This window comes from Panthera leo, chromosome B4 (genome assembly GCF_018350215.1).
Source record: "Panthera leo isolate Ple1 chromosome B4, P.leo_Ple1_pat1.1, whole genome shotgun sequence".
Taxonomy (NCBI): domain Eukaryota; kingdom Metazoa; phylum Chordata; class Mammalia; order Carnivora; family Felidae; genus Panthera; species Panthera leo.
In genome coordinates, this window is record NC_056685.1 from 114,400,809 (window position 1) to 114,414,039 (window position 13,231).

A 13,231-nucleotide genomic window follows, 5' to 3' on the forward strand; every position below is an offset into this window, starting at 1 on the left:
GAGATGACATGTGAACTGGACCTGTATAAAGTAAGGCAGTGGTCATGAGAAGTGGTGAGAGAAAAGCCTTACTGTGGCAGTGAGAGCAGAAAGTGCAAAGGCCCAGGGGCTTCTCTCTGCACTAAATATAAGGCAAGGTCCAGGATTCTGCACATTTTCTTCTTCCGTAATGAATACTCAACACAATTCTCAGAACACAGTGCTGGGGTTCCGGGTGGAAGGGCCTCCCCACTTCCCCATTTCAAACGCCAGATCCAAGCCACCAGCCGTCAGAGCTTCTCTGAAATACCTCTTCTCCAGGAAACCTTAACTCATCCACCTAGGAGCGATCTTGAGCTCATCTATTAATTTGTATGAACTTTAAAAAAAGGTAGCGCTTGTTTATTTCTAAGGATGTGTGCGTAAGGCACTAATTTTGTTTTTTGGAGGCGTAACGCCGCTGAAGTTTAGCCAAACGTCTAAAACTAAGCCCGGGAGCCCGTTCGGTGGAAACGCGTTCGGCCCTCGGAGACTACATTTCCCATACTGCCCCGCGGGCCAGGGAGGTGCGTGAAGCGGTGTCTCCTAAGACCCGGATTGAGGTAAGATGGCGGGCTCGCGGTGAGCGTCTGTCAGGTAACTGCTGCCTTCTCCTCCTGTGGTCAGGGAGTTCCTAGAAGCTAGACAGGCTCAGAAGCTTTATGGGGAGATGTTGAGGTCCCCTACCTGTCGTTCTCGGTAGGATAAAGCTGGTATCACCAGTCGCGGTCCATCCTGCAGAAGGGTTGGCATAATGGCCGTGCGCTTGTGGGGCTTTCCTCGTGCCTGGGTGGGTCACTCGGGGACCCCTCCAGTCCAAGTCATTTGGATCTGTCCCTGGGTCCTAGTCCCGGTGCTCCTGGTAGCCTGTTTCTCAGACCGCGCGTCCTCCGAGGCTCTCCGCAGCTTTTGTTTCGGGGTTGAAGTATGGGCCAAGGAATTGACTCCCTGAATTTCTCGCCCTGGAGTGAGTAATCTGGCTTCCCGCTGGGGGTGCTTGTCCTGGATTGAGGGGACCTGATGTTCCTCCAGATATTTTGTTCCTTGGTTTGTGGTCAGAAAACATGGCATTGCTTTCCATCCGTGCCACCTATAAAGCAGGGGTAGAAGTGGACAAGTAAATCGTTTGACCTCCCTGAGCCTCGGTTCTCAGCGTATAAAATGGAGATGCCTACTTCACAGACTTGTGATAGAACATATATTGTATAGAGAAACGTGAACTGCAAAAACCACAGTGTATGAACTCAGGGAAAGTAGACACATGTACTAACCGTGCAAGGCATCGCCCTGCATAGGTTAGTCCAGCGTATAAAACTGTGCGGCCTATGTCCCCATTCCATTTTATCACTGTTGGGGGAAGGGAACCAACAGTTATCGAGGCCATTTAAAAACAAGGGATGTAGCAATGGTTAGAAGTCATTTACTTACAAAAGCCATGGAGGTTGTGGTGGTTTTCCCCATTTTACCATCGAAGAAACAAAGGGTCCAAAGTTTCCCAGTTTCTAAGTGACTGATAATAAAGTTCTTGTAAGCAAATCATTTAAATTGTGTACTTTAGTTTCCTCATGAATGGAAATAAAGATACCTGTCGTGATTAATAGAATAAAATGGCAGTGAAAGCACATTGTTACGTTAAAAACCGGCAGTGAAAGCACATTGTTACGTTTAAAACCTTGTGCATGTATAAGAGGGTGAAATTTTACTTGGGACTTCAGAGAGTTTATATGTGTTCCCCTAAATCAGTATTTACTAGGCCAAGGATAGGACTTGTTTAAATTTAATCAGTAACAATCCTACTTCAAATGATGTAGTAAGATCTTGCGTATGGCACCTGAGAGGCTGTACACAGACACAATAATATGAGGGAGGACGCTCTGTGTAGCATGTGTGAGTGACTGTTTCTTTTCTTTTCTTTTTTTTTTTTTTGAGACAAAACTTTCTATTATTATTATTTTTTATAATTTACATCCAAGTTAGCACATGGTGTGCCAATGACTTCAGGAGTAGATTCCTTAATGTCCCTTACCCATTCAGCCCATCCCCTGGGTGGGATAGGAGCACAACCCTTCCAGTAACCCTCTGTTTGTTCTCCATATTTAAGAGTTTCTTATGTCTTGCCCCCCTCCCTGTTTTTATATTATTTTTGTTTCCCTTCCCTTATGTACATCTGTTTTGTCTCTTCAAGTCCTCATATGAGTGAAGTCATATGATTTTTGTCTTTCTCTGACTAATTTCACTTAGCATAATACCCTCCAGTTCCATCCACATAGTTGCAAATGGCAAGATTTCATTCTTTGTGACTGCCGAGTAATACTCCATTGTATATATATATACATCCATTCATCCATCGATGGACATTTGGGCTCTTTCCATACTTTGGCTATTGTTGATAGTGCTGCTATAAACATGGGGGTGCATGTGCCCCTTCAAAACAGCACACCTGTATTCCTTGGATAAATACCTAGTAGTGCAGTTGCTGGGTCATAGTGTAGTTCTATTTTTAATTTTTTGAGGAAGCTCCGTACTGTTTTCCAGAGTGGCTGCACCAGTTTGCATCCCCACCAGCAGTGCAAAAGAGATCCTCTTTCTCCGCATCCTCACCAACATCTGTTGTTTCCTGAGTGATTAATTTTAGTCATTCTGACAGGTGTGAGGTATCTCCTTGTGGTTTTGATTTGTATTTCCCTGATGATGAGTGATGTTGAGCATTTTTTCATGTGTCGGTTGGCCATCTGGATGTCTTCTTTGGAGAAGTGTCTATTCATGTCTTTTGCCCATTTCTTCACTGGATTATTAGTTTTTTGGGTGTTGAGTTTGGTAAGTTCTCTATAGATTTTGGATACTAACCCTTTATCTGATACGTCATTTGCATATATCTTTTCCCATTCCGTCTGTTGCCTTTTAGTTTTGCTGATTGTTTCCTTCGCTGTGCAGAAGCTTTTTATTTTGATGAGGTCCCAATAGTTCATTTTTGCTTTGGTTTCCCTTGCCTCCAGAGATGTGTTGAGTAAGAAGTTGCTGCGGCCGAGGTCAAAGAGGGTTTTGCCTGCTTTCTCCTCGAGGATTTTGATGGCTTCCTGTCTTACATTGAGGTCTCTCATCCATTTTGAGTTTATTTTTGTGTATGGTGTAAGAAAGTGGTCCAGGTTCATTTTTCTGCATGTCACCGTCCAGTTTTCCCAGCACCATTTGCTGAAGAGACTGTCTTTATTCCATTGGATATTCTTTCCTGCTTTGTCAAAGATTAGTTGATCATACGTTTTTGGGTCCATTTCTGGGTTCTGTATTCTGTTCCATTGATCTGAGTGTCTGTTTTTGTGCCAGTGAGTGACTGTTTCTAAGAGGAGTTATGCATTTGCTGAATGCTCACTAAATGGAAAGAACTATAGTAAGTTCCAAGAAGTTTGCATTTAAGAAAAATAGTAATGGACATAGTTCTAAGGCTTTAGGTCTTATATTTTGGTGTTGATCTTTGTCCTATATCACAGGGAAATTTAAAGTTGTTTAAAAGTTTTTCTTGTGACTGTAGTTCTAGGTAGTGGTTCCTATCTTGTTCTTATAGTGTTCAATATATTGTACCACTTTAATTTACCATAGGTAGCACTAATTTTTCTTTATCTCTTACGCAGGGATGAAAATAGGTATGCCTGGAAGCAGATTTTAAAAGCAGTTTCTCCAGGTCATCTTTCACATCACCGGATAAGCATCTTGAGTCACCATGGTATTAGCAGCAGTAAAACGGGTGATATCAAACAGAACTATCTGGAAACATTTATTTCCGATTCAAAGTGAGATTTTTTTTTTTAATGTTTAAAAAGAGTTTTAAAATTTTTCAAATATTATAGAAATCCTTGTTCACTGTAGAAAATTTAGTGTCTAGTTATTAATAAAAAAATGTTTATTGTATATGCACTTAATAGCAGGAATGTTTGCAACAATGGAAAAGGGGAGAAAGTCTAAATGTCTATCAAAAGGGGATGGATAAATTATGGCATATCTTTACTATGAATATCATACAGCTGTTACCAACATGAAAAGATCTCTAAATAGCAGGGGGTAAAAGTAGGTCACAGAACGGTATCTATTGTATGATCCCATTTGTGCATATTAAAGAAGATCTACCATATATGTGTGTATGTGTATGTATAAATACAGAGTAAAAGATGTGGACCAAAGAGATTATCTGTGTAGACCACTACTGGGATTTAGCTGAGGGCAAGTGAGGGATTGACAAAGAGGAACTTTCTCTGGTCTGAATCACTTACGTTTACTATGTTTTCACACATTACTTTTTTACTAGTTCTTAAAATTAACAAATAAAGGGCAAATTTACAATTCCATCTTATAAAAATCATTGCTAATATTTTGGGTTTCAGTTTGTGTTTTCTATGTACTAAGCCATTTAAAAAATATATTTATGTATAATATAAAATGTTTTATGTATTATAATACATAAAGTATTTATAATTTATAGGGGCACCTTTCTGACTCATTGGGTAGAACTTGTGACTCTCAGTCTTGAGGTCATGAGTTCAGGCCTCATGTTGGGCATGGAGCTTACTTTTACAATTTTATAATTTATATAATATATAATTTGTACCTTTTTTTCCTAAAGACATGTGGGTAGTCTAATATTTTCTTCAGAGCCTATTAATACATGTTTGATAGTCAAAATATTGACCCATATAAATAAGTAGACTATTAAAATCTTATTTCCCAACTGGTCTTGCTTTCGCTCTCCCTTCCTTCTGTCTGTGAACTCTCTTCTTCCATTTCTAGAACAAACAGTTATAGTGTTATAATAGGTTTGCATTTTCATCTTTAGCTATGCTAGCCAAATTTTTTTTTATACATCTCTGGTTGACCTTAATCTCTTCCTTCATGTTTCCTATTGACTGCAATTTGTAATTGAACAGTGGTTTATTGAGTTAGGGGGAAAGAGTTGAAGACTAGGGTAAAAACTGAGTAAAAGTATAATTAACCAAGTAAATGAAGGAGGAGATTGCTAAGAGACTGTAGATATAAACTAGAATCAGAATGAGAACAAAACAAAACTATAGTTTGCTCTTGATTACTTAGGAGCATTTTAGTTGTTGAGAATTGGGAGAGACCTCTGCTGTTTACCCTCCCCTTTGCCTTGACTAGAACCCAGCCTGAAGGCTGATGGGAAATCAGACCTAATCCATTTTTCCCTGGTCTATGTGCTGAAAGAGAGCCCTCACTGAGTTAGTGTGAAAACCAGTTAATATGCTCCTCGATAAGTGAAAATTTTCCGTATATACTTTATCCACTGGATTATAAATTTGTAGTATCTAATTTATTTTGGTTTCCTCGGTACCTCTCATACATGGTAGATGATAAGTGGTTGAACTGATTTGAATGGATTGGAGTTGTCAAAATGTGTAGTTAACTAAGAATTAATTTGCATTACCCCAGTAAATGAATCCATTTCACTCAGTCATCCTAGTATTTAGTGAATACCTCACTTCTTGCATTCTGAAGCCTCTTATTCTTCACAAGTTCTATTATTACTATTATTGAAGGTAAAGTATTACTATTATTGATATTTTATATGAAAAGGAAGAACATTAAGATTAGAGGCAAAGCAAAACCATGATTAAGGGAGAAAGTTCAGTGAATAAGAATAAAAAGGCCTCCCCATATGCCAGAAGGAACTTTTAAAACCTTTAAAAATATGTAGTCAAAATGGGAATGTGTAATATTTTAGTTTTGTTAAGTGTACTAAGTCATTTGATCTTTACAACTTTGAATTTTACAACTTTGAATAATGGTAGGTATTTAATAAAGGTGAAGGAAGTTGAGTTCTCTGACCTCTCTGAAACCTAATCAAGTTTGTATATCTGATAGATGAGAGCCGTAATCAAAACTTAGGTCTTCCCATCTTGTTTAGCCTGATACACTTTCTCCTGTACCTTCTTTCCTGTACTAACTTAAAATATTGAGTATTTGAAAGTTAGGCAAGACTATTAGTTCTTATAGATCTTAGCAGAAAGCAATTGAACGTATGTATACATAACAAGAATAGCTTGTAAGTTATGGAGAGCTGACTCTCTGAAATTCTTTTTAGTGCATTGAGTTGATTGATGTTAACTTTGGCATTAATTCTAGTTACATGTTAAAAACCTCTGATATTTACCATATCTAGAGTTTTTCTCTTGACAAAGTGTCAAATTAGTTTTTTAAATTATGTACTAATTAAGAAGTTAACATTTAGAGGCAGTTTGGGGATCACTTTTTTATTAGTAGTCTCTATAGGGGACAGAGTAATGATCAAAATTTGGTTCCTGGCCTTAAGGAACTTATTAATGCTTGTAGGTGAAATAGACATCTATGAAAATAAGAAATACCTGGAATATGAGGTAGAAGGCAATGTATGTCATGAGGGCACAAACAAATGTCTGCACAAGTGTAGGGTAGAAATTTAACAAGAGTTTCTTGTTCACCTGAAATACCATTGTCTTGAGTTTCCCCTTTGCCTATTTTTTTTTTTTAATTTTTAAATTTTTTAATGTTTATTCTTGAGAGAGAGAGAGTGTGAGCAGGGGAGGGGCAGAGAAGGAGACAGAATCGGAAGCAGGTTCCGGGCTCCGGGCTGTCAGCACAGAGCCCGATGCGGGGCTCAAACGCAGGGCTCGAACGCCCGGCTTGAACGCGGGGCTCGAACTCACAAGCCGAGAGATCATGACCTGAGCCGAAGTCAGATGCTTAACTGACTGAGCCACCCAGGCGCCTCGTCCCTTCCTGCCTGTTTTAAAAACACTTAAGTCTGTCTGTCCTGCCTCTGCCACCCAACCCTATTTGTTTCACTGAACGTATATATCACCTAGCTCGTTTATATTCAGAGAATACAGACTTCTTTTAAAATTAATTCATATATGATTAGGAAGACCCCCAACAGTGTCAGAGAAGAAAATAGTGTAAGTGGTTTTTATGTTGTCCTCTGATTTGTCTTTTTGAATGCTTCTCTATATTAGCACAGATAATTGAAAATCAAATCTTTTGAGAGGTGAGGTTAAATTTCTAATTCTTTGTATTTTATTATTTTACATCAATAGAATTTTGGCATTGACATTTTGCTGAGCAGTCTTTTATGATAAAAGAGTTTTGCTAAGTTACTTTTTATGCTTTGGAGTAAGAATTTACATTTAGATCTATAAGTATATGCAGTCTTCGGGGAAAGAAGTATACAAAGATGGAAAATACACCTTTTTTACACATCTTTTGTACATATAAATAACTGACGCAGAAAAAAATAAGAAGGACCTCACAGAAGTTATAGTAATGTCATATGAAATGTAGGTTGTGGGACATGCAAAATAGACCACTCTTTTCTCTGTGTTGGGGGTTGTGGGGCAGGGAGAGGAAAAAAGATTTCATGAAAGAGTAACATTTGACTTTGAAGGATGAGTGGTATTTGAACAAAGTGGGGATTTCACTCCATACTGAAGATGCAGAGGCGGGGTTGAAAGAAGTTGATCTTGGCTTTAACCAAGATACGCAGTAGTTCACCCTTATCCCCGAAAGATACATTCCAAGTGTCCCAGGGTTGCTTGACACTGTGGATAGTACTGAACACTACGTTTTTGCCTGTACATACGTGCCTGTGATAAAGTTAAACTTCCTAGTTAGGCACAGTAAGAGAGATTAACAACCATAATTAATAATAGAATAATTTTAATTAATATACTGTAATAAAAGTTATGTGAATGTGATCTCTCAAAATAGCTTATTGTATTGTACTCACCTTTCTTTTTGTGATGATGTGAGATAAAATGTGTATGTGCTAAGATGAAGCAAGGTGGATGACATTAGCATTGTCCTGTAGCTTTAGGCTACTGTTGACCTGACACTATGTCAGAAGGAGGATCATCTGCTTCTGGACCGAGGTTGACCTTGGGTAACTGAAACTGCAGAAGGCAAAAACACGGATAAGGTGGAGGTGGCGGGAGGGAGGACTACTGTGTTCAGAACTGTTTTTAAGTTTACTGAGCTACATTTACATTTTTTCTTTATATTTAAAAACATCATTTCTCTGAACATACTTAACAAACTTAAAGTAGTTATGGCTTTTGAATTTGTAGGTTTTCTAAAAAAGGGAAAATATTCTATGAAATGTGAGCATTTTGATTAAGAAAAGTTAATTTTGAACAATTTATTTTATATTTCATCGCTAACACTCCCCCTTTGTGAACTGTGCACTTGGTCTCACAAAAGCTTTTATTTATTTATTTTTTTTACAGACGTTTTTTAGACTACCTAAATACTTCATGTTCTTTCTTACCTCTGTCCTTAGTACTTATAACTCTCTGCAAAGATCATTGTACTCAACCCCTACCAACTCCTGCTTATTCCTCCATCCTTTAGAGCACTGTAGACATCATCTCTACTGGAAGGGCATTCTTAAACCTGCACAGTCCTATTCTGTAACCTGTCCGGGTGCCCCTCTCGTGGTGCTTACCCATTCTAACAGGCTTATCGTTTATATTGGAATTGTTTGTTTATATTGGAATTATCTCTCACCAGACTTGTACCCTTTTTGAAAGCAGGGACTAGATCTTGTTGTTGAATCCCTGGTCTCTAGCACAGCCCTGTTTCCTGTCAATGCAGTAAGTGTTGGCTGAATGAGTGAAACTAGCTTTACATTTATGTGAGAACGTATGCTGAAATTAACTAAATCCATTTTTTTGCAGACGGAGCTTTATATTGTGTTTGTCATAAATCTACGTATTCGCCTCTTCCAGATGACTATAATTGGTATGTATTTAAATTCAATTGAAAAAATAACAGTCTGTTTGTTGTATCTGAAATGATTTAATTTTATTTCTCCTTTTGGTATTTTCTGCTTTCTTTTCTGATTATTCTTTCTTTAATTTTGTATTTAAAAATTATTTCAGTGGTCTTATTTACCCAGTATCTGGGCTCATAAATATTTTAAATAGAAATCATTATCATTGTGTTTCAGTGAATACTTAATTTGTTGTAAGACATGTTGTTAGAAATGCTGTCTTTTATCCCAAAGCCTTCCTTAGCTTTATAGAAAAGTTAATTAGTTTTTATAGTTTTTTTCTCTTGGGGTTCATAGCTGTTAGCTTAAGCAATTATTTATCTTTTGTTTGATGAAGAATAATCCTAAATTACAAATAATTTAATGCAGTCACAATTTATTTGGTATTTATTTAATTCTTGTCACTACGTTAAGAACTAGGAATAACGTGAATAAGATGTTGGCTTTTTTTCTCTGTAGGAGAGTCTGATGTACAGAAACCGCAACATATCTTCTTAAGCTATGTTTTTATTGCAGATTTTGGTAAAAATGTATTTTCTGCCCTCTTGACGCTAGTTTTAGTTTTAAGTGTATATTTAGTAAGTACTAAGATAGTGATGAGATTAGAGTAGGTAATAGGTTATACTTTCTGAACCTGAAAAGATTCAGTCTTACAGGTGTTTTGTATTATGTAAAACTCCATTCTTCATCAAAAATCATTGGGTAGATGCAATGTTCGTTATAGCTGTGTTACGTTATTCCATCTTAAAATCGTGGTGAAACAACTTGATACCCTATACTGTGTTAGCTAAAAGACGTTGTAGTGTCTAATTGCCACTCTGGTTCAAATCTGCTTGGTATTGAAGTCCTAGAAACTTATATTTATAGATGTGTAGAAAACATATAAGATTAATGAAAGCTGAAAGTTGTTCTCTTTAGAATGTATATGGATCTAAGTATAATAGTAGTTGCTGTGGTCTTTGACAAACCAGCGTGGTCAGTTGGTACCTGAATGAGATCCAGCCACAGCACTCCTGGAAAAAATATTTGGAGGAATATTGCCCAAAATGTGTTTTTCTAGGAATATTAATGGTGGAAAGTGATACTATTCAGTAATTATGAAATTTATTTGACCTCAGAACTCTTTATGGGAGGCTACTTAGAGTTGCACTGTTCCACCAAAGGCACTTAGAGAAATGCTAATCCAGAAAAAGTGCTCAGCTATAGACTTTATGATTGGAAATTCAGGTGATCCTTTGCCTGGAAGATTATTTACTTTGTTGATCTTTAATAATTCAAGTAATGTACTTCTTACAGCTTTTTGAAGGTAGTTTTTAGATAAGGGGAAAAAAGTTCTAATAATAGTGATGAGTAAACATAAAAATCTCTTCCAAAGATTTGGATAGTCTACAAATAAATAATCTGAAGAATAATTTTGATACGATAGTGGGTAACGCATTAAGGGTTTGTTGTGGTAGTTAAGCTGACATATTTCGTGGGATGGTCAAGTTGTCCTCTATGATTTGGGTACCAGGTGCCATAGCATCATTCTTCAGGGGTTTAGGATTAATTACTTTTATCTTTAAGAAAATCATTCTGCCTTGAATACAGTATAACTCTTTCTAAAACATTTTTTTTTTTTAGCAAAGTAGAGCTTGCTTTGACATCTGATGGCAGGACAATAGTATGCTACCACCCTTCTGTGGACATTCCATATGAACATACAAAAGTATGTATGAGAAAATGTCTTGTAATTTTTAATTTGCTGTTAGAAGTATTCACACTTCCTTACAGTATCCAAAGAGAATAGAACTGTTTGATTTCCTTTATATGGTGTAGATCTTTTTGTTTTTTTAATTTTACCATTTCAATTTTTCTCATTTCTTTTCCATCTTCTTTCTTTAAAAGCTTTTTTCTATACACAAAGTGAACCATTTAAATGCAATCATGGCATCAATTTTCTGGTCTAAAATCTGGTAGATTTTTGTATAGTGTAAATTTACAAAATACATTGTCCCATACTACTTTGTATTGTCATAAGTCATGAAGCACTGTATTTTAGAATGCAAAAGTTTTATACCTTTTATATTGAATAGGATCTGATAATCCTTTTAATGTTTGGTGAATTTCCTTTTTTTTTTTTCCAGTTAGCTTTTTCTAATGGGACAACATGGACATGTATTTCAAGGACTAGTTTTTTTTCCATATTTCTTCAAAAGCCACACACTAGGTAGAGGAGGTTTTTTGTTTTCAATACAATTTATTAAAAAAAATTGTTTTTAATGTTTATTTTTTTGAGAGAGAGAGATCGAGCGTGAGCAGGGGAGGGGCAGAGAAAGAGAGAGACAGAATCTGGAGCAAGTTCCAGGCTCTGAGCTGTTAGCACAGAGCCAGATGCGAGGCTCCAACTTCCCAAGAGCAAGGTCATGACTTGAGCTAAAGTCGGACGTTTAACTGACTGAGCCACCCTGGCGCCCCTCAATACAATTTATTTTAGCTTGACCCAAGTCTTTTTGTTAATTTATCTTTATTTGAAATGCTTTCTCCTATGTCTCAGCCTTCTTTTACCATATTTGATAATGTTTGGTTTACTTTTTGAGGAGAAAATAACTAGATAATTCAAATCATGATGTGATGCATCTAGTTGTGCCTATTTTTAAAAATCATCATTAGGGCTAGAATACTGGCTGATTTGACAAAATAGATTGTTATTTTGCTAGTTTTTATTCCCTTTTTAACATCACCATTTTGTCTGCCTGCTTTATACTGCTTTGTATTCTAGCCAGGTATCATAGGCGATAATCCAGTACCTCTTTTGTTTCATTTCTTGGGGCAATGTGTAGAAAATAGGTGTAAGTCACTGACTTTTATCTTGTAAACGCTCCAGCACATGCTATTTTGTGCCCTCCCTCATTGTTATTTTGAATTATATTTCTGGTTATGTGCTTTATCTCTGTTTTAGCAGTTCTACCAAGACCATGACTGCAAAGTCATTTCTCAACCTCAGACTCTCATCCATATGTAGCTTTTTACATCCCTGAATCTGACACTTTTCCTTTCTTTCCTAACTCTCAAAACTTTGCACTGTACTTTTAGAACTTACCAGCATCATTAAAATCTCCCATGATGTTAACTTCATCCAGAATTTTGCCTTCACCTCTGGCTCTACCAGAGACCTGGCTGTACCTGGGGTCATTGCTTTGCCAACCGTTTTTTGTTTTTTTTTTTTTTTCCAGTGATTGATGTTTTCTTCCCTATTCCCTTTTACTACTGGACCTCCAGGGGAAGTAGAAGTCCCTGTAGCTCCTTGTTGTCATATCCAGACCATTTTCCCTCCTTTCTAACAATTTCTAGCTTTGTAGTTTGTGTCATTAAACTGTAGCATCTACTCCCTTTTTTTGTTGCTGTTATCTCCTGTCTTTCAGTTCACTTCTCCTCCCCCCATCCCTTCACTCTTCCTTGAAGATTTTAGATATACTGTGACACCCTCCAATACTGTTTCTGTTCTAATTCTTTGTTATTTCAGTGTCTATATAGATAATCTAATATCCTGGCCTCTGTCTTGTCTTTTTCCCAACATCATCAGCCCCACTCCCATGGCTGCACTCTAGAGATGTTCTAGTCACAAATGCCTCCTCCTCCTTCTTGCCAATTTAGATTTCAAGAATTCCCCCAGCTCCCAGCTCCAAGAATTCTTCATCCCCTCATTGAGACCTACATCCGTTGATTGAACCCCTTTATCACAGCTGCCACACACCTCACACATCCTCACTTCTCTTACCTGGTGTAGATTCTGTGGTCCATCCTTGCAGTCACTCCTTGCATACATGTCCAGCTCTCGCCTCCTTTTTTTCTGTTGCAGTCTCTGTGTGGTAGCAGTTGTTTCCCCTCCTGCATCCTCAATATTCCTCTCTCATCTAGAAGATCACTCCTATCAGTTTACATGTAATCACTTCACTACTAACCACACTGCTCCCCTGCTGTTATTCAAGTATATTAGGCTCCTGCCTCTGGGCCATTGTAGTTCCTGCTTCCTCTACCTGGAATGCTTCCCTGCCAGAAACCTCATAGTTTATTCCCTTTCCTTATTTGTTAACTAGTGAGTAACTTTTGCATTTAAAGTAGTACCCCTGCCCCTGGACTCCTATTGTCTTTTCTCAATAGCTTTTATCATTTTTGGCACACTAGATATTTTCTTGTTTGTCTGTCTCCCACCACCAAAATGTAAGCTCCATGAGGGTAGGGCTCTGTGTGTTTTGTTCTCTGCTATACCCTTAGCATCTGGAATAGCACTCGTATTTGGTAGGTGTATAATATTTGTTGATTAAATGAATACATTTGTTTCTCCCTCTTCATGCTTATGGGTTTCCTGTTTTAAGGCTAAGAGACATTCATAAAGGGAAACATGGAATTTTTTTGTTTCTCAAG

General features: G+C 37.4%; 1 protein-coding gene across 4 annotated transcripts in view; it reads left to right on the forward strand.

Moving 5' to 3' along the window:
- Positions 1-506: 506 nt before the first annotated feature.
- MRPL42 (mitochondrial ribosomal protein L42) overlaps positions 507-13,231 on the forward strand; it is a 33,199-nt gene continuing 20,474 nt past the window's right edge. For 2 of the 4 annotated variants that reach the window (XM_042947357.1, XM_042947360.1), the window contains exons 1-4: positions 572-615; positions 3,648-3,806; positions 8,730-8,793; positions 10,448-10,532. In XM_042947357.1, the coding sequence (XP_042803291.1) occupies positions 3,737-3,806; positions 8,730-8,793; positions 10,448-10,532 (219 nt within the window). In that variant the 5' untranslated portion in view covers positions 572-615; positions 3,648-3,736. Of the gene's footprint in view, positions 616-965; positions 986-3,647; positions 3,807-8,729; positions 8,794-10,447; positions 10,533-13,231 lie in introns of those variants that run through there. The other 2 variants (XM_042947358.1, XM_042947359.1) reach the window with 2 other exon arrangements.